This window comes from Felis catus, chromosome B1, assembly GCF_018350175.1.
Source record: "Felis catus isolate Fca126 chromosome B1, F.catus_Fca126_mat1.0, whole genome shotgun sequence".
NCBI classification, from domain to species: Eukaryota; Metazoa; Chordata; class Mammalia; order Carnivora; family Felidae; genus Felis; species Felis catus.
Genome location: NC_058371.1, coordinates 84,259,406 through 84,283,918, shown reverse-complemented (window position 1 = coordinate 84,283,918; position 24,513 = coordinate 84,259,406). Strand labels below are relative to the sequence as shown.

Sequence of the window (24,513 nt, the reverse complement as noted above, 5' to 3'; positions counted from 1 at the left end):
ACATTCTTTGACACTCCTTCTATTGAGAGATGGAGTTTATGTACTTTCCCTTGGAATGCTGGTGGGCTTGTCACTGTCTTTACTAACAGAGTATGGCACAAGTGACGCTATGTCACTTTGGAGTTAGGCCATAAATGCCAATGCAGCTCTTGTCTGATTCTCTTGGAACTTTGCTGTCTGTGTTCCCTATCTTGAGGTGCTCCCTATAAGAGCCCAGGCACTATGCTGGGAGAAGCCCAATCACTTGGAGGCTCCTATTTAGGTTCTCCAGTCAACAGTTTCACCCAAGTCCAGCCCTTAGGTCATCGTGGCCCAGGTGTCAGAATGCAAGTGCAGAAGCTTGCAAGTGCAGAAGCTTGCAGAACACTCCAGTCCCCAATCAGTTAAGTGACACCCTGACACCGCACCCCCCCCCCCGCCCCCACCAATCTTTCCAGCTGAGGTCCCAGATATCATGGAGTGCAGATAAACCATCTTTACTTCCTCTGTCTGCGTACCTTCCTCTGTCTGATGCTTACAGAATCTGTGAGCATAAATAAAATGCTTCTGATTTTATATCAGTAAACTTGGAATAATTTGTCACCTGGTAATAAATAACCAGAACATCTACAAAGGGAAAAAAATTGTAAGAGTCTGTATCTTTAAGTATTGAAAATAAACACATAGGGACACTTGGGTGGCTCAGTCTGTTAAGCTTCTGATTCTTGACTTCTGCTCAGGTCATGATATCATGGTTCATGAGATAGAGCCCGTGTTGGGCTCTGCACTGATAACATGTAGCCTGCTTGGGATTCTCACTCTCCCTTTCTCTCTTTGTCCCTCCCCTGCACACTCTCTCTCTGCCTCTTAAAAATAAATAAACTGAAAAAAATGAACATATAAAGAACAATACTTTCATAGTCTACCCTGGTTAGTACTATATCCTGTGATATCAAATCTTCTCTACAATTAATTCTGAAATAATTATAGTTAAATTAACTATAGTTAATAACTATACCTAAACTAGCAAGCGAACAAATGCAATTAGGTGAGAGCCATTGAGATGTCTTAAAATTGGAAATTACGTTCTTTTGGATGCTGTAAAATCTTGAAAATATTTAAAAAAAAAGCTCCAGTGAAACTGGCTCTATTTAAATTGTATTTCCAACTTAACAATTTATGAAAAAGGCAATATAAGAAATCAAATATCAAACTCCCCACCTGAACAGAGCTGAATAATATTTTTGACCTATACACCTTCATTGTTTCCTTTTAAATGAATTTCAAGGTTGCATCACCCATAGTAAATGAAAAGACAACTTTACAAGTAACTGTGTTAAGAATTCTTCAGGACTTTCCTTGCTCACTGTCATACATTGAAGGCCATGGGACTTGGTGTGCAGGGAGGAGAGTAGAATTATAACATATTAATTTTTTTTTCCTATTTTTGTTTTTGTTAAGAAAACACACATGATTTGATTTCTGAATCTCCAAATAGTTTCAAGTCATTACAAAGGGTTGGGGGGGGGGGAGATGGTTTGCAGGTAGATGACTCTCAAAAGCCTAAATGTCTCAGATACTTGAGATAGTTTTATGCACAGACAGAAGAAAATTTGAGTATGGAAAGGAGGTTGACGCAGATTCCCCAGCTGAGTCTTCTTGTGAGCCCAGTTGCACTGCCTGCATTCTAGTGAGTGTTCACTGCCTTAGCAGTGAAGGCGGTTGATGGCTGCCTTTCCTTTTTCCCAAGGCAACTCCCAAGTCCCTGCATTTTACTTTGACAAGAATAGCAAGAAAGGTCCTGTTGAGAGCATACATTACACACAAAATGTCTGAAAACCAAAGCAAGTATAGACTTCTTAAAGCTTAGGACAGAAAGGAAAGCAGCTTCTGAGATATTTCCAGTACCCCACCTCCCTACCATGTAAGAGCCAGGCTGCCAGTGAAATATGTCAAGGCCACATGGCAGCATAGAGGGGCAGATGCATAATGAGGCCATCTCCAAAAAAAGAACAGTTCAGCACTTCCATGCTCCACTTTCTGATAACATGGAAGGAAATGACTCCCAAACTGCTAGAATGATAGCCAAAACAAAGCAGGAGAAGACAGTTGAGAAGACAGGGCTTTTTCCCAATAGCCAAGGTCTCTGCGTTACTTCTTTAGGCTCCTGGAGGCAAGTAAGAATGAGATCTTTAATATTTCATACTATATGGAATAAAATAAAGAACTCCTGAGGTATTAAAAAAGGTACAGATGAGGTAAAATAGAGGAAGAAGATTACAGAAACAAAGCTGCCTTGGGCGGCTCCAACATGAAAAGGAAAGAGGTAATAAAAACACAAGGTAGACATTTCATTCCATTCCTATAGCTCCTTTTTTGGCTTGAAGTGAGCTATAGTTTTATAACCTAGGCTTCTCATATATTTATAGTTTTAAACTATCCATGTCACCAGACTTATCTTTTCTGATCCCTTGATAAAGATAATTTTATCTTTGAGTGTTGAGTTTCTTCTCCTTCTCTGACTTCAAAGATGAATCTGAGTTTTGTTTTGCAGAACTGGAAGCATGAGGAATTTAGGATGCAAGAAAAGGTAGACCAGAAGGAAACAAAAGACTTCACACTTGTGGCTGAGAAAAACAACACAGTAAGCAGTGAATGTTTGAGAGAGTGACATGCTCAATAGAGTGAATTAGAAACTTGGACAAAAGTACTTCAAAAGAATCATCATAAAGTTGCTAGTTGTCTGCTCTTTGATGTTTAATTAAAAGTTGGGACTAAATTTTATTTACCTTTAATTATTGGGCTCTTTATTAGATGTCATACTATGCTGAAACTGGAGTCCTAGGAGATTCATGTTAAATTAAGTGATATTTCTTTCCAAAGGGGAAAGTGAATCCTAAGATTTTTAATATCCACCTTACTCCTCATTGTGGGGCCAATAAACTTATCCTAATGGTGATGATTTCAGGATCTCATCCCTATCACAGTATTTCACAAAGAGATATATGATTTTTTAAAAAGATTATCAGACAAGCAGTGATTATAAGAAAACAATTCGTTAAGGTTAATATAGATAGGTATTTATATTTGAATAAATATACACAAGACAGAGGAAAAGAGACTACCGAATGGGGAAAAGAGGCAGGTTGCTTCAAACCATAGGAAGAGCTTTATAATCAATTTTAACTGGATCAATAAGTTGACTTGTTAGTACAAAGGAGACATATAACTCTCGTGAGAAACTCAAAGTGCATACAGTCATGATCTTATCCGTCACTGTAACATTCATAAGTGCAGTGTGACATCTTCTTAGCACAGACACTGACACTGGAAATATTAACTCCCTTTCTCTGGTGAGATAATGGTAGAATGTACTTTGATGTATTGGCATAACATATTGACTATTCTCATTTAATCGATAACGAAATGGAGGCATTCAAAACATCAAGTGATTCACCTAAGTGAGCTTTCAATTGAATTCATATCTTTTGACTTCATGCCATTTTATGTAGACTTACTAGGCTGGTTTACTGGGAGTCTAGCCAATCTTCGATGAGTGGTAAAATTTGGAGTGCAAGACTCAGTCTACTTACTCTACCGACAAGGAAGCCCCTGTGAGAGGGAAAGAATGTAGAAAGATGTAAAGTTGACTGATATACTAATCTTAGACTTTTCCTATACAAATTAGAGCAGAAGAGGGCTAACCAAAAAACTGATGCATCTAAATTGCGAGGAGCCTGAAGTAACGTAGAAGATGCAGAGATCAATGCTGAGATAAACAGGGGGGCGGCCATCTGTATGGGCATCTGTGAGTGTGCACGTCTACCTCTGTTATTTGCAGTACTGTTTACATTTGTTGCTTCAGTCTAGTGCACAAGTTATTGGACACCAGAAGTCTATGTCTGTGGTTTTACCTGCACATAGAAAATTAAAACTGAATACTGTTTTGTATCACTTTTCCTTTCAAAAAGCCACAGAAGTGCTTCTAGAGATATATCAGGTAAAAAAAAAATCCCTTAATCTTTATTAATATCAGAGAAAATTAAAAGCCTGAAGAGGTAAGTACATGAGAGTTTCTTCTTCAATGAGCTGAAAATAAAGGTGCTGCTGGAAATATGCAAATGTTTTTTAAATCTGCAGTTTTAAATTGAAATGATCAGAAGAACTACAGCAATGGGAGAGCAGCAGTACAAAAGTGAAAAGAACACTTAACTGGGAATCAGGAAATATGGAACTTAGTCCCTGTTCACCCACTAGCTAGGTGTGTGAACTTAACAAAATCATCTTGGATCCCAAGCCCCTTATAGCATTTCTTAAAATATGTCCTGAGGGGCACACATTTGGCAAGATGCTTTTGAGTATTATATATATATTTGCTATATATCAGATTCTTTAAAACATTCATAAATGACCTCATCTATCTCATTAATTCATTCATTCAACAAATAGTTATGGAGTATTAGCTATAGGCCAGATAATGTTTTTGGTAGTTGGGATATAAAGTCAAAATATAGACAAGGATACTTGTCCCCAAGGAGCTTACATTCTGAGGAGATACAGCCAAACAAAGTAAATGATGTATTGTACACTAGATGATGGTAGGTGTTATGGAGAAGGGGACTAGGACATGGGAGATTGCAATTCAAAAATTTTTTTAATATATATATATATTTTTTTAATTTATTTTTGAGAGACAGAGTGGGAGTGTGAGAGGGGCAGGGAGAGACAGTGACACAGAATCCAAAGTAGGCTCCAGGCTCTGAGCTGTCAGTGCGGAGCCCGTCATGGGGCTTGAACTTGGCCTCTTAACCTACTGAGCCACACAGGTGCCCTGGGAGATAGCAATTTTAAAGAGGGCAGTCAATGGGGCATGTGGGTGGCTCAGTAGGTTAAGTGTCTGACTTCAGCTCAGGTCATGATCTCACAGTTTGTGAGTTCGAGCCCCATGTGGGGCTCCAGCACAGAGCCTGGAGCCTGCTTTGGATTCTGTGTCTCCTTCTCTCTCTGCTCCTCCCCCAGTTGTGCTCTGTCTCTCTCTGTCTCTTAAAAAATAAGGAAATGTAAATAAGAAATTTTTTAAAAAATAAAGAGGGCAGTCAAGGGTGTTGTATGTAAGTGATGAATTGCTGAAGTCTTACTTCTGAAACCAATATTGCGCTGTATGTTAACTAATTAAAATTTAAAAGGAAATAAATAAAGACGGTAGTTAAGAAAGGCCTCACTAAGAAAGTGACATTTGGGGAAAGACTTAAAGGGACGAGTGAAGGATCCATATAAAGGGAGAGAATTTAAGGTAGAGAATTTAAGGCAAGAAAAAGTCCCAAGAAACAGCAAGAAGTCAGTGTGGGGCAGAGTAGAGCAAGGGAGGGAGAGAGGTAGGAAAGGAGAGTCAGCAGATTTGCTGCCAGATAACAAGGAACCTTCGAGACCACCGTAAAATTTTAGGTTTTTAGTCGGCTGAAAAAGTAGGGGCTATCAGAAGAGTTGGAGGAGAGACGTGATTTCATTTTCATGTTTAAAAGATCACTTTGGCTGCAGTGATAGAAACTGAGTGAGGCTGAGAGAGGAAACAAAAGACCAGACGGACCTTATTGCCATGATATGAGAGTGAGAATAATAAGGACTTGCACAGAATGGTAACAATATAGGTGGAGGGAGCTGGTGGCACACACTTGGGAAATAGAGCCAGTGAAATTTTTCTAATGGACTGAAAGTGGGCTATGAGAAAAAGAGAAGAGTCAAATGTGACTTCAATGTTTTTTTTCCCAAAGCAACAAATAAGCTAGAATTCGTTAAAAACTAAGATGGAGATGATTGTAGGAAAAGTTTTTTTTTTTTAAGTTTATTTATTTTGAGAGAGACAGAGACAGCATGAGCAGGGAAGGGGTAGAGAGAGGGAGAGAGAGAGTAGGAAAAGTAAGTTTTTTTTTAATTTTTAAATTATTTTTTAATGTTTTTCTTTAAATTTATTTTTGAGAAAGAGAGAGACAGAGAATGAATGGAGGAGGGGCAGAGAGAGAGGGAGATACAGAATCCAAAGCAGGCTCCAGGCTCTGAGCTGTCAGCACAGAGCCCAACACGGGGTTTGAACTTGTGAACCACGAGATCATGACCTGAGCTGAGGTCGGACACTTAACCGAGTCACCAGGTGCCCCGGAAAAGTAAGTTTTTAAGGGCATATCAGGAATAAAGTTTGAGGTGATGAGCAGGACATATGAGTTCCAGGAAGAGAGATGGGCTGGTGATGTAGGAACAGAGGTTGATAATTAATAGATGGTATTTAAAGCAATGAGACTGTGTTCAACAAGAGCAAAGACATCTGTAGACTAAATCCTGGGACCCTCCGACATTTGGAGGTCAGAAAGTTAATGAGGAATCAGTAATGGCAGTGGAAAAGTAGCCAGAGAGTAGAGGCAATCACAGAAAAGTGTGGTGGCCTGGAAGCAAATGATGAAAGATGGAAAAAAATGACCATGTCAAATCTATTACTAGATCAGGTAGGATGAGAACAGAGAACTGAGCACTGAGCACTGGCTCTAAACCCTATGAAAAAACCAGTTTCAGTAAAGTTATTTAGACCAAAGGCTGACTGGAGTGGATTCAGTGAAAAAAAAAAATGGGTAGAGAAAAATTGGAGACAGCTGGTAATCTTTAAATTCCTCTTTTAAATGAGAAAAAACTGAGGGCTGATGAGGGGTGGGAGGGCAGGGAAGGTGGATGATGGGTATTGAAGAGGGCATCTTTTGGGATGAGCACTGGGTGTTGTATGGAAACCAATTTGACAATAAATTTCATATATTTAAAAAAATAAAAGTACTTTGAAAAACAAAAACAAAAATAAAATAAATTCCTCTTTTATCTGTTCTTTCTGAAACATTTCCAACCTTAAGGTAGTCTTGAATTATAAAATAATTTCTCCTATACCACCAACACCTTGTACTCGTCTTTAATGTCTGTGTAATGCCAAGCATATGGATGATATGTGAAAAATCCCTCAGCTATCTGAATGTTTCCAAATACACATGCGTTTGAAATAAAACAAGTAAAACATCTGAATGAGTAACTGAATATTTCATGGGTATATCTGTATGTGTATATGGTATCAGAGTTGGCTGTCTGCAAGACAGAAATTATTCGTAGTAATTAATTATGCAGTGATTTATAGTTCCTGTTGGAAGGATACTCGTGTGTTAATTCAAGAACCTTATATCTTCTTATATCTTATATCTTCATGTTTGTTAAAAATGCCAAAAATCCATAATATTCAGATCTTTCTTTGTGCTTGGTAAACTTAGACACATTAATTTACTTTGGCATAATCAATCCAGGTAACCTTACATTGACCGGAATCATGATTACAGCTGAATTGTACACATTATATACACTTCACTTAGGTCAATAAATGTTAGTTAAGCAAAAACTAAATAAAAGATACAACATTTCAATATTCTGGGAATTTCACTTTCTTTTATCCTCAGGTCTAGAGTATAAATGAAACACAAAACATAAATTCACAATTTGATAACTAATCTATAACATTTTACAAGTCTAACCTAGTGGTTTTCAAATCATATTGTACAGCAGAGTTACCTAGAGAGCTTGGTAAAACACAAACTGCTGACCCCACATCCAGATATGGATCATTTGAAATTATTCTTGCATGGGTAAAAGGTAAGAAGAGGTGCCGAATGACTGAGGGATAGACTGGGCTGGTCAATTGCTGATTTGCTCTCATATCTATCTCTACTTTTTTCCCTTCTGCTCTATATCACAGGAATCCTTGTTCCCCAGACTGCTTGCTGCCTGCTGACTCAGTTAAATTTGGACAATGAGGATTAAGAGCGAGGTTAAAGGAACCAGGGAGACAGAAACCAGAGTATTTGTTTTCTGATCTCTCTGCTTGTGGATATGACCGTGGCTTCCGCATGGCTCCAGTTCCCAGGGGGCAACTCTTCTGTCTGTGGTCCCAGCTTCTTCTGGACAGTCCCCATCAAGAGCCAAGATTCAGCAGCATGGCCCTAGATTTTGTGCTCTGGTGACACTACATCTGACCTAGGTCCTTTCAGCACCTGGCCTAGCATCAGCTTCTTGATATTGCTAAACTCAGTGTGGCTAAGTATATCCCTGTTTAATTTCTCCCATTTCTTTCATGTCTATCACCAATGCTCCAAATTCCTCAAATGTGTTTTCCTGACTGCACTTGGACTGATATGGTTACTAAGGATTTAGTAATATATGTATATTTTTTATTTTAGCAAACCACAGCCTAGGCTAGTATAACATGTCAAATTCAGACATGACCCTGTGTCTATCTGACCCTGTGTGCAGGCCAATCCTTTCTTGCATTTCCTGACCTCATACTTAAAGTTTATAGACAGTAAAAATATAAAAGATATATTGGGAGGAGGGAGAAAAGTACTGGGGGAAGGGTCTTATGGTATTTTTTGTCACCATGGCTGAACCTTAGTTGACAGAATAAAACACTAGCCTTTGATGTCACTGTTTTGTAACGTTGAAGGGCCATCCTAATGTTCAGAACAAGTATATATCATACACATACAATATATATAATCATATCATATATATAAATATAATATATATATTAATGTAAATCATTCAGAGGAGATCTAGAATTATTATATGTGGAGAAAAAGTTAATCATTTAGAAATTTACTTTAAAACTTGGGAAATATTTAACCTGTATCAGAAAGTCCCTTTGCTAAAGGGAAAAACTCAGATTGTCAGAAGACATTTAATGGGGTGTGTACATGAGTGTGAGTGTGTGTATTTGTGTGTGTGTGCAACTGCATGTCTGTGTGTGTTTGTTAATGTCTTTTAAGATATCTGCCTGATTTCATTTCTTATTTTATAAGTTCAGGTTATTTCCAGAGCCTGCTGAGGTCTGGTTAGCCAGGATCAGCATGGGTGCTAGTCCGAGGGTAGAGGGCTCTGAAAAGCAGGGGCCAGAAACCCCACCATAGCTTGTTCTGAGAGAGTAAAGGCAGCACGTTTAGACTTGTGAAAGTGGTGAGCCATGTTACAAGTGTCAACACACGTGGGCTCCAATTTTAAGTATACAAACAGTAAGTAGATATTTACTTAGATAAAGGTGATATTTAAATGCACCGTATTTTGTTTATGGAGCATTGCCCATCTCTGAGGCACACATAGTTGATGCTGTCACTATTGATTCTATCACACACTTTCTGGACTGCGACCACAGCTCATACTAGAATTACTGACTGAAGGAAATAGCCATTTAAGTAGCCTTAATTTTCATTAATACACAGAGCAAATGCGGTGCAATTTTTCTCTCTGATATATGCACGATATTCCAAGAACTGATGTATCTGCTGCTCCTCAGTGATTTTATCCATTTGTAACACAAGGTATGTGTTAGTATGTGTGCCAGCTACTGTTCTCCCACATTCTATGGCATTGAACCATGTGGAAAGTCCAACAGTGTGATCAGCTACAAAATCTTGGCAAGACCTAGGACTGATTTCTTCCAGAGCATAGTATGTGTTATAAATGCTGTAACTAGTTGTCTGTTTCTTAGCAATAGTCTGATATATCCATTTGTAAGTTTATATTACATAAAGTACAATTATGAACGATACCTTGGTAGCTCTGTTTTGTTTTGTTTGTTTTCCATTTCTTAGAGAAACAGAATCCAATAATTTTACTCAGGGAACTATTACCCTATATTTGGTCTAGAAAAAGTATCTTGGTTTACTAGAGAGTTCTATCTTATCTTTGAAAAACCTTGCTGAACTTTCAATGGCTGTATGACAATGTTTTCAAAAGACAAGTTATTAGATATGAAGAGTCACGTGACCCATTTTCTGGCCTAACAAAAGTAGATTTTAGATACTCAACATTTTATTCACAGTTAAGCTTTCTTTTTCATCTGCTTCTGGGAAATCCTTTCATGTGTAGGTTTTCTTATCCTAATGGAGTCCTGTTACTTTTTATATATTTCACATTATTTTGAGTTTTAACATTATAATTTTCTTTCTGATTTTATTCTTAACTGACCCAGTTTTGCTCCATTGATCTATTTTTTATTTTATTTTTTAATATTTATTTATTTTTAAGAGAGAGAGAGAATGGGAGAGGGGCAGAGAGAGAGAGAGGGAGACAGAGGATCTGAAGCAGGCTCTGTGCTGACAGCAGCAAAACCTATGTGGGTCTTGAACTCATGAACCGTGAGATCATGACCTGAGCAGAAGCTAGATGCTTATCTGACTGAGCCACCCAGGTGCCCCCCACTTTTTAAAGTTTATTTATTTATTTTTGAGAGAGAGAGGGAGAGAGAGAAAGTGTGGGAGGAGCAGAGAGAGAGAATCCCAAACAAGCTTCAGCGCACAGAGCCTGATGTAGGTCTCAAACTCATGAACCATGAGACCTGAGCTGAAATCAAGAGTTGGAGGCTTAACCCACCGAGCCACCCAGGCACCCCACCCACTGATTTATTTTTTAAAGGAGAGATAAGATAAATCAAAATACTAAAAAATGTAAAATGTTAACTGAAAATGTAAGTTCAAAGCACACGAAAATATTTTGGTCTAAATAAATTGCAGCCTGTTAACTAAATCTTAGCTCAGCAAAAGTAAACCTCAGAGTGCTTGACACTCATGCACAGATTTTAAACGTTATAGTTAAAGAATTACATTTTCATAATTATGTTAAAAGAATTTGACAGCATATCAGGGAAAACCATGACTGATCTGATTTTTACAGTTAGTAAAGTGCTTGTGAACAAAATCTCTTTTTAAGCCTTTTCCCTCTGAAACTACCAAAGGAGCCTGGAGACCTAACAGACAGTGGTGGATCAGCAGACCTAAACTACACTTTGGCCTCCTTCCAAACCTTCGATACTCAGGGCACCAATCTTAAACAGTCACGGGTGACCTTTTATTGAATTTCTTCAGGTGTTATATGGGCTGTAGCCAGGCATGGCAGATTTCTTTTTCTAAAACCCAGAATACTACTTTTTTCCTCCTGAGTAATGTTCTATCTCTGTATCGTATGGGAGGCATAATCTTCTGCTCTCTCTGGGTCCCTCAAGGGCTTTCTGGCTAGTTCTAGGGGTTTGACCGTTGCAACCTTTTGTAGAGCCTCTATGCAGTGTCCAGAGCCGATCCTTAGCCCCTTGCGACTGTCCTATACTTTCCACGTCTTTACAATTTTCATGTCTCTTGGAAAATGAAACTAAAGAGAAATAAAGGAGAAAACCCCTCTTCCTTGATTCTGTTGCTTTCAGCTTATTTTTTCATTCTTTGTAGTCACTACTGACCTTCCTAGGAGGGTAGCTTTCGCTCTGGTTGTCCACTTGTACAATACGAGTTCTCTTCTTAAATGCCTTAGATGTGGTTCCACTCCATGTTTTTATGTAAATGGTTCCATGCAATGTCATCAATGCTCATAACCACCAAATCCAACAGCTTCTCTTTAATCCCTCTTTTTTAAAACTTCATCAACACATTTGTTATTCTTGTTTACCTTATCCTGTCTAAAATCCTTCTCACTTAACTACAGTGATGCTTGAAGCCCCTCAATCTTGAACAATTTCTCCATATTTTGTGGGTTCTTTAATCCTTCTTTTCTTGTACTTAATGGATAGTCTCCTATCATATATGTGTATTTCTCACATCGGTTGAAATAGATTTATTCATTCAATCCCAATATCACAAAAGACATCCCTTAAGGTAAAAAAAAAATTCCTTTGGAAGAAAGGGAATTTTTTTTAAAACATGTAGAATAATGTAAAATTCAACCATTTAATTCATAAATCATAAAATAAACGGGGTTAATGAATGGATAGCACATCCAAAATGGATTAGTAAGTGAAAGTAATGGTTTACAGGATTAACTCATCCTTTTAACACTGACAGAAATTATCCTTAATTTTACTGTGAAAGAAAAATAATAGATTATATGGATTATGGGTACGATTCAGCATGGTAATTCTTTTCCTCCTTTACAAACAGCCTAACCTCTATTTACACTGTTAATAAAGCTTTTTTTTTTTTATTTTTTTTCAACTTTTTTTATTTATTTTTGGGACAGAGAGCGACAGAGCATGAACGGGGGAGGGGCAGAGAGAGAGGGAGACACAGAATCGGAAACAGGCTCCAGGCTCTGAGCCATCAGCCCAGAGCCTGACGTGGGGCTCGAACTCACGGACCCCGAGATCGTGACCTGGCTGAAGTCGGACGCTTAACCGACTGCACCACCCAGGCGCCCTGAAGCTTTATAGTTTCTTTCTTGAATAGAGTGTAACTCAAATGATGCTTTGAGTTATGACTTTTCTGTATAAGGAACAACCCTACATATGTCAGTATAGTGCATAGATCAGATTTGGACTTTTGTTATGGAAAACAACCAAAGTCATATCACAAAATTCTGTGCCAAATCTGTGGCAGGTTGTCTCAAAAGTATGTTGACATAATAGAAAACAAAATATCAGGAAACATTCACTATGTTAAGACAACTGCCTAGCTAATGAAATATAATTGGTTTGATGCAAAAGTCTACCATGTTTTCAAGGAAGAAATATATTTACAAGTTTCAAATATACTTAGTTATATTTATTTAGTATACTACATGAGGTCTTATGTTTTCAAACTTTTTAAACTTCTGTTCCCATGAAGAGTTTAAATGACTTGAATGTAGGGATTTTTTTTTTGAATTTCGTGTCTCAGACAATAATTTACTCATGACTTGTACATATTTCAACAATGACTTATACATATTTTTAAGGTGACATAATTATTTTATGTATAGTATTGAAGCCCCTTATAGACTTTGCCAACAACCTACTTTTAAATATATTTTAAGTAATGAGGACATATCATTGGTTCACAAATATTAGTATCCATTAAAAATAACCTAAAATGTTTATTAAAACACAGATTATAGGGAAAACTCAATAGTTCTGTAGAGAGACTTGGGAATTTGCATTGCCAACAGGTTCCTAGGTGATGTTGATTCTGCTGGTCCTGTGATCACACTTTGAAAGAACTGATAGAAATAGAAAATAAGTTATAAGAATTCTGGGAATTCCAGGGGTGCTTGGGTAGTTCAGTAGGACCTTCTGACTCTTGATTTCAGCTCAGGTCATGATCTCACGGTTCTGGGATCAAATCCCAAGTCAGGCTCTATGCTGACAGTGCGGAGCCTGCCTGGGATTCCCTTTCTTTCTTTCTCTCTCCCTGTCCCTCACTGTGCTCTCTTGTGCTCTCTCAAAATAAATAAACAAACAAACATTTAAAAAAAATAATTCTGAGAATTCCAAATTTAGATAACTTGTATAAAAATTATCTACACACATCCAAGTTAAAATAAGCCATTTTTCATTAATTACTAATGCAAAATAGTTTTGTTTATATTATTAACTTTAAGTAATTAAATTTAGAATTCACAAGAATGCTGGCTGCCAAAAAGTTTCCCTGCATTTAATTTCATTTTGGTATAAAAATAATATTTTATGTGAAATAAAATAATATAAAAACTGCAGGTGAAATTTTTAACTATCCACACTTGAACTTGCATATGCCATTGTAATATTTTGATGCAAGATTCACTGGGTTATGAAAAGTCCTAAACACTCTGCCACCAACGGTATTTTAGATAAAGTATCAGAATACAGAGCAGTGAAAAAATTGCCAGTGATTTGATAATAGACTTTCATTATAGCTTTTGGTTAAAAATACTACAATATTTTCTACTTTATTAAAACCTAGTTTCTTATCATTGTAAATATCTTAATATTACCACACATTTATATCACTTATTGATGAACTCCAACTACATTTTTTATTCTCTGGCTTTGAATTGCTCAAATGCTGTGTGCTTACTTTTGTGGGGAAAAGAACTGCAGAATTGAATAATAAAAAACATGCTGAAGTGTAAGATACATTTCTATAGGCTTGGATGCTTAACAGTTTCACATAAAAATTGCAATAATCCTATTCAATAAATTAGTTCCTTAGTTCATATCACTTTTTGTTACTTGTATAACTTGTATTCTATCTGATTTTCTCCTTGTATATGTGTGATATATCTGATATAGATTATAAATCAAAAAGTTAATTATCCATTAAACCCTTTTACATTGTTAAGAATTATACAAACTTTTTAGTAGACTCAATTGAGATTCTTAACTATAAGTTCCTTATTTTAGATTTTTGGTATCTTCCAGTGGCACTAAAATTAATGTCCTAGCATGAGCAGCAGGACATCAAGAGTGCAATCAAGGCAGTGAGGCAGGTGACGGTCATGCCACCTTGGCAATCAGTCTTTTTGATTCAGATAATCTCAAAGTTGCTCTCCCATCCTTACCCCATGTGTCTTTCCCCCATTGACCTCTTTGTTTGACCTGTCCTGAAAATTTATAATCAAGAAATTATTATTGTTGCTTTCTAAAGCTGGTATACTTACAATCAGGAGGCATCTTTTCCATAAATATTGTGTAATATTCTTTTAGAAGTTCAAAATTTTCCTGATTAATACTTTCCTGCAAGGAGACATCTCCAAACCTAAAAATAGAACAAAGAAAACAGTTATGGGTTATAAAGATGCTCCTGAAAGTAACATTTTTTAACCTTTTATTTTTAAATAGATGCCAGACTAAAACCACCTCCTCCTTTTGTTTAGAATTAAACATATCCCCAGTATTCTGCCATTAACTCATGTTAAAATCTAGGCACTCTTCTGGATTTCCTCTCTTTTCTCCACCCCATCCAGTATTCATTGATCTTTTCACACCTCTGGCAGTCTTTCCTTCTTTTTTCTTAACACTGTAATTGTATAGTAGACATTTAATTACATCCACTCTAGACTGGTTATACAGCTTCCCAAATACCCCAATGCTATGTCTTCAATCTCCTTCCCTTCCAGTCTCTCCTTTACATCAAGGTCAGATCATTCATTCATTCGACAGATATTTGTTTAACTTTGACTATATGCCCAGAGCTGCATGTGCAATAAACACAACGTTGGAGTAGTGAGTCTAATACCTGTTCTTCATATCAGCTCACTAAACTTCACTGCCTCTTCTCTCCCTATAAGGACAAAGTCCAACCCCCTTAGTTTAGCATCTAACTTCTCCACCAAACCTTCCAAAAACCCTCATAGGAATGTAGTTACACTTTTCTCCCTCATCAGCAGCATTTTGATACCTTTGGAACTCTCCACATGTTATTCTCCCTCTAACTAGAATTTTTTTATCTTCCTTGTCTGTTTGATCAATTCATCCTTCAGGCTTTAGGCTCATGTATTCCATGAAACCTTCCTCATGTATTCCCCTCCCATCTGTGAATCACTTTCTTTCCTCCACTATTCCTGCCCCTTCCACATCTTTGCTTATTGCATGAGTCAAACTGTAATGTATTACTTGTTGACCTGGCTTCCTTACTGGATGGTAAGTTCTTTTCGGACAGGGATCATATCCATTTTTCTTGTCACATTGCATGCTCCCTGTGTCCCTTAGCTTGGCAGAGTAGTGCCTGGTACAAGGTCAATGCTCAATATCTATGCTGAGTTAAAGTTGGAGAATGAGAATATAGATGAAGGAAAATCCATAGGAGAGCTTCTCTTAAACACTGAAATACACTCTTCTAACTTTTTCATACATTATAATCAACTGGTATTAAAAAAATATCATCCTTGCTGGAGAAATACTATTGTTATGGACTTAATGTTTGTGTCTTCCCCCTCAAAATCATATTTTGAAGCCCCTAAACCCCAGTAGCTGTGTTTGGAAATGGAGATTCTAAAGAAGTAATTAAAGTCAAATGAGGTGGGGGCCCTAATCTAATAGGATTGGTGTGTCCTTGCAAAGAGAGACACCTGTGAGCTCACCGTCTCTCTCTGTGCACACAAAAGAGATCAAGGGAGCACACAGAGAGAAAGTTAGAGAGACTTCTCACCAGAAGCCAAGTTGGCTAGAAACTTGATCTTGGAATTCTCAGCCTCTGGAATGAGGCTATACATTTGAGATATACATTTGATATACAAATGAGATATACAAATGAGATATACATTTCTGTTGTGTAAGCTGCCCAGTCTGAAGGATTTTGTTGTGTAGGCCAGAGTAATTAGTACTTATTTAATTAAGAATGGATACACATGACATACAAGTTGGCAATGGGTAAATAGTTTGTAAAGTATTGAACCTGGATTACATAGCATACCTAACTTGTAGATGTTGCCTGGTAAAGCTCAAAATTCAGAATCAGAGAAATAAGACTCAGAGAACAGAGACAGAGTGATTTACTTAAATCAGTAATTGATTGATGTCTAAGTGTCAGCCTTCCCTCTTCTCTTCAAGTTTTTTTTTTTTTCAACGTTTATTTATTTTTTTGGGACAGAGAGAGACAGAGCATGAACGGGGGAGGGGCAGAGAGAGAGGGAGACACAGAATCCAAAACAGGCTCCAGGCTCTGAGCCATCAGCCCAGAGCCCGACGCGGGGCTCGAACTCCCTGACCGCGAGATCGTGACCTGGCTGAAGTCGGACGCTTAACCGACTGCGCCACCCAGGCGCCCCCTCTTCAAGTTTTTCTATACTTTGTCATTTGTCTCCTTTTCAAGTTTTATGTGTTTTTACAGCTTCCAGATATGAAAAAAGTGTATGTGTGCGTGGTGCACGTGTGTGCACACACACATAAAATATGCAAGATCGATAAGAGAGAAGAAAGGGAAGGGGCATTTTATTTTTTGATGTTTGTTTATTTTTGAGAGAGAGGGAGAGAGAGCGCGAGCAAGAGCGAGCACAAGAGGGGGAGGGACAGAGAAAGAGGGAAACACAGAATCCAAAGCAGGGTCCAGGCTGTAAGCTGTCAGCACACAGCCTGATGTGGAGCTCGAACTCACGAACCGTGAGATCATGACCTGAGCCAAAGTTGGATGCTTAACCAACTGAGCCACATGGGCACCACAAAGAAGGTAAGGGGCTTTTTAAAATAAAGTAACTAACAACTGAGATAGTCACAGTGACATAAATCATGCAAATTAACCGAATGTAGAGGGCTTGAAAATACAATGCTAACTATTCCTTGAAAGTCTGTACATGGGACTTCCACATCTCTCAAGATGACATTCACAGGTCTTAACTTACTAATTCAAACTGCAAACACTCTGTAGTTTAGTGTACCAAAGAAGAGATAATTAATTTAGAGTGCTGTTTTGTTTTTCCCACCCAAATTGTGTAATTTACGTTCATAAATATCATTCATCTCAACCACTGAACTTGCTGTGAGGCACATATATACCAATGACTGGAATATAATCTGACTTCAGGTACTTATTTGCAAAAGTGCTCAATTATCAAAGAAAACTTGTACAACACAGTGAATACAAATATATTCTGATTTATGCATAGTATAAGAAAAGAGATTAATGGCTTCTGTACAGTTTGAAATTAAACATGAAATACAAAGCTGCCACCTAATTTTGTAACTGACAAGTGAGAATTATGAAAACCTATGCTGTTCAGGAAATATCTTTTGGATAAGAGGGAGAGAAGGAAAAATCATTGGAAAATAATAGATAAAAACTGCCACCTTGACTATCACTGAAAAATTCAGGAGTACTATAAATGCAGTGGCATTTTTAATTTAGTAAAAGACATTGGAAAGGTTTAACACATATCAAGTCATGGCCAAGAATATGCTAGGCACTTTTAAACTGATACCTATGGGGGAAGGAGCCATTTGGAGAGTGAATTATGGATAAGAAAGCATTTTAAATATGGAAGACTATCAAATTCTCCAGAAGTTCTGCCTGTAGGGGAACCTCTCCAGCCAGGCCTCATAGCCAAGATGGTGACTTCTTTCTCTAAAATCTTTTAAAAATGGGCGCCTGGGTGGCACAGTCGGTTAAGCATCCGACTTCAGCCAGGTCACGATCTCGCGGTCAGGGAGTTTGAGCCCCGCGTCAGGCTCTGGGCTGATGGCTCAGAGCCTGGAGCCTGGTTCCGATTCTGTGTCTCCCTCTCTCTCTGCCCCTCCCCCGTTCATGCTCTGTCTCTCTCTGTCCCAAAAATAAACGTTGAAAAAAAAATTAAAAAAAAAATGTGTTCTATGAACTTTAACTCGTATCCACATTTTTAATAATCTCTACATGTGAATCATGTACTATGCAAAAGTAATTCCTATGCTTTCTCACAAAAGTGTTTTTGACACTAACTCATGGCACTATGTATAATCATCTGTTGTTTGACTAAGCAATTTATTATGAAAAGATGTGCTAACCTTGCCCAATAACAGCTATTTTAGTAAACAAAACAAAAGGGAATAATAGACTGTGTTTCAGGTCCAGAAAAGTTTGACAAAATTAGCTGAGTTTACATTGTTGAAATACATATGAACATAAAACTTCTTTTTTTCTAAACATTTATTTATTTATTTATTTATTTATTTATTTATTTATTTGGAGAGACAGAATATGCAAGGAGGACAAGGGCAGAGAGAGAGAGAGAGAGACAGAGAGAGAGAATCCCAAGCAGACTCTGCATTGTCAGCACAGGAGCCCAACACAGGGCTCAATCACACAAACCCGCGAGATCATGACCTGATTCCAAATCAAGACTTGGTCGTCTAACCAAGGAGCCACCTAGGCACCCAAAACACAAAAACTTTTTTTTTAAATGTTTATTTTTGAAGGAGAATGAGAAAGAGTGTGAGTGTGGGAGAGGCAGAGAAAGAGGGAGACACAAAATCTGAAGCAGGCTCCAGGCTCTGAGCTGTCAGCATAGAACCTCACATGGGGCTCGAACTCACGAGCCGTGAGATCATGACCTGAGTTGAAGTCATATGCTCAATCGACTGAGCCACCCAGGCACCCCCAATCCCCCAAACGTAAAACTTCTAAAACTGGATACACTCACTGTACTTGGAAACATGAAGAAAGTTAATCCCTGTAAATAATTTGGTATTGGCATCAATATTTTCCTCATTCCTTTGCCACATTTAAATTTGATGTGGGCCAGGGATCCTTAAATGTGAATATTTGTCCTTGCTATCTCAAATAACTTGGTAGTGATAAAAAGGGAGAACGTTTGCCATGAGTCTTTCTGAGTTCTGTGTTCTGTGCACAGAAGCGTATGGAATTGCTCAGCATACCCATACCAATTAAAAAACATGTGTAGTACTGATCTTACACTTGAAGCTTACCTCTCAGCAAGAGTTTGTTGCTCATTGATTCCAACATTAAAAAGTACTGGATACACATGAAGCAATTGCCCTTCTTTAATCTGCAGGGGCAGGGCCTCAAACATTCTCGCTGGAAGCTTCACCTCTACCACGTAATGTTCACTAAAGAAAGCGGAGGGCAAAGAGAAGGAGCATTGTTCATTTCATTCAGTTTTATTGGAAAGAAACAATAAAACAGTAGGAACATAGAGCTGATTTAGGTTTCTGGCTGCTATCTCCCTATTTTCTGTTATTAATTCATTCAACAATCATTTCATTCACTTCACTATTAAATTACTTGGCATAAAGAGTTATTTTCATTTTTTATTTTTCTCCATTACTTTGAGATCCTTTAGGAAAGGAAGAATGTTTAGTTCATTTGTACACCAGGGCCATGTGCATAAGAGACTCAATATTTATCTTCTTGATTTAATTATTTTTAAAACCCAGTCAGTCTCAAGAATAAGGAAAGTAATTTAATGATGGATTTTTCAATATAGTGAAACTAATAAGCCCAATCACTTAAGGCATTACTTAGCATGGCTTGATTATTATTATTATTGATGAACCTCCCTCTTTGCGATGGCTTGATGGGAATGTAACTGTTTCATTATTTAAAATGTAACCTTTGGGGGTTCCTGATCAGTTTTGCAACATTAGCACATCACAGGAGTGGTTTTTCACTGGAAATTTCCATTAAAAATTACCCCTACTGTTTGGTGTGGAAAATTTAAATTAGGATTCACAGAATATGGTCAACAAGAATAGCTGCTTGTACATTTTTAAACTTGACATCTTCTGATGCAGTGTGAATTGAGTATTAAAATATAGAGAGTTTTGTTCAGAGTTTATGAAAATCCATGTGTTTCTGGAGCTGTATATAGTGCTGGGATCGCAATACATGTATTGGGAAAAGAAGCACAGGACAACTAGTGAGTCTCTTTGTGAGGATATTTTTAGTTTTCTAAAATATAACAATACTGACACATACTCTGGATGATTGACCCTGAGCTTCAAACCAGAGAACCAGGACATACCCCCAATCTGGCAAGCAGGGATGTTAGCACTAGCCGCAGATGAATGGCCACATTATTTTTCTTTTTTTTTTTTTAATTTTTTTTTAATTTATTTTTTTTAATGTTTATTTATTTTTGAGACAAAGAGAGACAGAGCATGAACGGGGGAGGGTCAGAGAGAGAGAGGGAGACACAGAATCCAAAACAGGCTCCAGGCTCTGAGCTGTCCGCACAGAGCCCGACGCGGGGCTCGAACTCACGGACTGTGAGATCATGACCTGAGCCGAAGTCGGACGCTTAACCGACTGAGCCACCCAGGCGCCCCTATTTTTCTTTTTAAAAATGCTCTCAGTGCCCTTTACAATAGCCTGGCTAACGGAGGGCTGATGTTTATTTATTTCAGAATACGAGAAGTATTAATGAGTGAGCCCATGTGTAAAGGTACACTGAAGGTGAAACATTATATAGTATTTTATGATAACTTTTTGTCAGCTTGAATCAAATATAACTGACATAAACTCATGCATTGTAAGTGCAGAATTCAGAGTTTTAGCAAATTTGTAGAGTTGTGCAGTCCTGACTATAATCCAGTTTCAGAACATTTCCATCACCTTAAACAAATCTCTCCCTTGAATGCAAATGACCATTTGCATTCAAACCCCAATCCCACTGTCAGCCCCAGGAAACCACTGATCTATTTCCTGTCTCTGCAGATTTTACTTTTTTACATATTTCATATAAACAGAATTATGTAATATATAGTCTTTTGTGTCTAGCATTTTCATTTAGCATAATGACTTTGAAGTTATTATGTCGTAGCATGTATCAGCAGATTATTCCTTTTTATTCCTTTTTATAGCATTCTATTGTATAGATATACCACATTTTGTCAATGTACTCACAAGTTGATGGATACTTGGATTACTTCATGATTTGGACTATTATGAATAATGCTGTTATCAACATTCATGCATTAGCTATTGTGTGGACATATGGTTTCATTTTCTCTTTGGTATATACCTAAAAGTCATATAGTAATTTTACGTTCAACTTTCTAAGAAACTGCCAAACTGTTTCCAAAGTGGCAGCACAACTTTATATGCCCACCAGCAATGTATGAGGGTTCCAGGTTTCTCACATCCTTGTGAACACTTGTCTGAGTTTTGATTATGATGGTTTCCACTATGATGAAGCGGTATCCACTTGGGGCTTTAATTTGCATTCTCCTAATGACTAATGATATTGAATATGTTTCCATATGCATATAAACCACTCACATATCTTACCTGGCAAAAAATCTATTCAAACTGTTTGCCCATTTTTAAATTAGGATTTTTTTCTCATAATTATTGAGTTGTAAGAATCTTTATACATTCTGGATGCAAGTCTTTTATCAGATATATGATTTGTATATATTGTCTCCCAATCTGTGGCTTGTCTTTTCATTTACTTAGTGATATTTTTGATCCTTAAAAGTTTATAATTTTGATTAAATTCTATCTATCAAATTGTTTATTTTATGAATCTACAATTTGGGGTCCTATCTAAGAACTCTTTCCTGAACCCAACTTAGAAATATTTTCTCAAATAGTTTTACAAATAGTTTTAGCTCCTACATTTAGACCTATGATCCATTATGAGATAACTTTTGTGTGTGACGTAAATTGGGTTCTAAATTATTTTTTCTGCATATGGATAACCAATTGTCACAGCACATTTTTTGAAAAGACTCCCCATTCTCCATTGAATGGCTTTGGCACTTCTGTCAAAAATCAATTGAACAGTTTACATCTGGGCTCTAAATTCTGTTCCATTGATCTAGATGTGTATACTTATTCCAGTACCACAAAGTCTTGATTATTGTGGTTTCATATTAAGTCTTGAAATCAGAAAGTGTAAGTCTTCTTTTGTCCTTCTTTTGCAAAATTGTTTTTGGAATTTTGGTTCCTTTGCATTTCCATACAAATTTTAGGTTTAGCTTGCCAATTTCTGCACAAAAGACTACTGGGATTTAGACAGCAATTGGACTGAATCTATAGATCAATTTGTGGAGAATTGCCATCGAAACAATACTGAGTATCCTAATCTGGGAACACGGACTGTCTTTTCTGTTTATTGGATCTTATTAATTTCTCTAAGCACGATTTTGTGTGTTCTGTATACAATTCTTAGAGTACTTTGTTAAATTTGGTCCGATGTAATTATTTTTTGACGTTATTGTGAATGACATTGTTATATGTATAACAATGCTTCCAACAACTTTTCAGGAGTGTGCTTTTTTCTGCTCTCCAGTCCAAATAAAGTCAGCCCCCTCTAGTAGTGAAACCGCTGGTCTTCTCGGATTGTGTCACCACAGTAAAACTGTGCTGACCCAACTGCCCAGCTGGCTTGGATGGGAGCAACTCCAGGCAAGAGAGCCAACAGACACCAATGGTCTTAACCAATGTCCACTAGTTTTTCATCAATAAGTACTTCTGAGTTTGTGTGCACATTTATTTCCTTAGTCTCAAGATGGTCGTTTTAGACAATTCTGTCCAATTGCAGTGGTCCTGTTAGGAGAGAGGATTTGCCAAGTTGCTCACTTTGCTGTTCTAAGAGTTCCACTGACATCTGTTTCGTAACTTTTGAATTTAGGCACAGCCTGCACATTCCCTCAGAAAAAGCGTATACTCTGCCTATACCAAATTGCCTGGTAAGCTTTCCATATTAATTGTGATAGAAGTATCAGTTTCCCACTTTTGATAATAATCTCCATAGTAATATAGAGTGGTACTGTTTTCCAGGTGTGTGTATGAACAATTTTATTCTTCTTTATTCCAATGCATGGAAAATTAAGCATGAGTTCACAGATGAAATATTTAGCTTTATGAGGATATTTTTTCTTTATAAGAAATAGTCACCTTTCATTCAATCACGTATCTCTGAGCATCCTTCACACAAAGTTTAAAATAACTATTATATATTGACTATAGACAAGAAAGCAAGGTTAGTTAATTTTTTTTATGTTTACTTATTTTGAGAGAGAAATAGAGAGTACACACAAGTGGGCAGGGGAAGATAGAAGGAGAGGCAGAATCTCAAGCAGGCTCCACACTATCAGTGCAGAGCCCGATGCAGGGCTTGAACTTAAGAACCATGAGATCATGACCTGAGCTCGGATCAAGAGTCAGGTGCTTAACTGACTGAGCCACCCAGGTGCCCCAAGAAAGCAAGTTTAGTTTGAACTTTTCTACCTACTTTCTTCTCCATCTCTCTCCAGTATGAAAAGGGCCTTCTCTTTAGTATGTTCATATTTTTCCTTGTGATCTAAGAATGTTTCAAATTTCAAATATCCTCATGCAGCATTTAAAAGTGCTACTTTCCAAATGGTTACAATCTGGTGGACCCCCAACTGAAATGATTTACCAAAGGATATAATTCTTCTGTTGGAAGTCTATTCCACACATCATCATTTTTCTTAACTATTTCTGATATTTTGCCCATCATACACTGACCTTCAAAGCTATTTATTTAAAACCATTCTCAGAAATTTGAGTCTGTGAGTGAATTGTCAAAAATAATTAAGAAAAATGGCGGTATATGCCCCATGACACAGAAATAGATCCTTTCTGAAATGTTGCTGCTTTTAACAGAATTTAATAAAAAGTCATTTTAGGAATTATGATGCTATTAACCAAATGATTCCAGCAAAAGTAAAAACATGTAGAGCTTTGGAATAGATAGTAATAAAGAGAAAATGCTCTTCTGATGCCTGCTATTCTTTTGAATTCCTCATATTTCCTGGAGGAACACTACAAGGCTCACCTCACTACCGGACAATTGATAAACATTCACGAGACTTCTGAGAGTTTTTCAAGATCTTCCCCTCTTACATCCCCTAACTTATTTTGCACAAAAAAGGAAAAAAGAACAAGAGAAAAGTTTCCCAACCAAACCTTAATTCTCCTTGCTCCTTTGTCAGGAGTTAACACAAATATCTAACAAAGCTTGGTCTCGAGGAAATAGGCACCACTTACCGCCTTCCTGTTATAACTGGCAAGACATCATTGGACTTGGCTTCAATTATTTTAAATGCAACTTTCTTCAAATCTGAAATGCCAACAGCCATGTCCTCTAGCATTCCGATTTCATCACCTACACAAGGGAGAAGGAGCATTGTTACAAATATACTATTTGAAGAAAATGTCATTTGGTATTACACCTCCCTGCTGGGATTTGTTCTAGCATTTTAGTGAATGAGTTTCTGAGTGCAGTGAATTTATTCTAAACACTTTTCCTCAGAGGCTGAAGGCTTTCACCAGTGAAATAAAAACCATTTCA

The 24,513-nt window shown here is 37.3% G+C and overlaps 1 protein-coding gene across 11 annotated transcripts in view; it reads right to left on the bottom strand.

The window, feature by feature from the left end:
* INPP4B (inositol polyphosphate-4-phosphatase type II B) overlaps positions 1 to 24,513 on the bottom strand; it is a 764,537-nt gene that overhangs the window by 63,376 nt on the left and 676,648 nt on the right. For all 11 annotated transcript variants that reach the window (XM_045055824.1, XM_019828926.3, XM_045055818.1 and 8 more), the window contains 3 exons: positions 24,210 to 24,327; positions 19,160 to 19,300; positions 14,425 to 14,522 (listed from right to left, as the gene is read on the bottom strand). In XM_045055824.1, the coding sequence (XP_044911759.1) occupies positions 14,425 to 14,522; positions 19,160 to 19,300; positions 24,210 to 24,327 (357 nt within the window). The remainder of the gene's footprint in view (positions 1 to 14,424; positions 14,523 to 19,159; positions 19,301 to 24,209; positions 24,328 to 24,513) is intronic.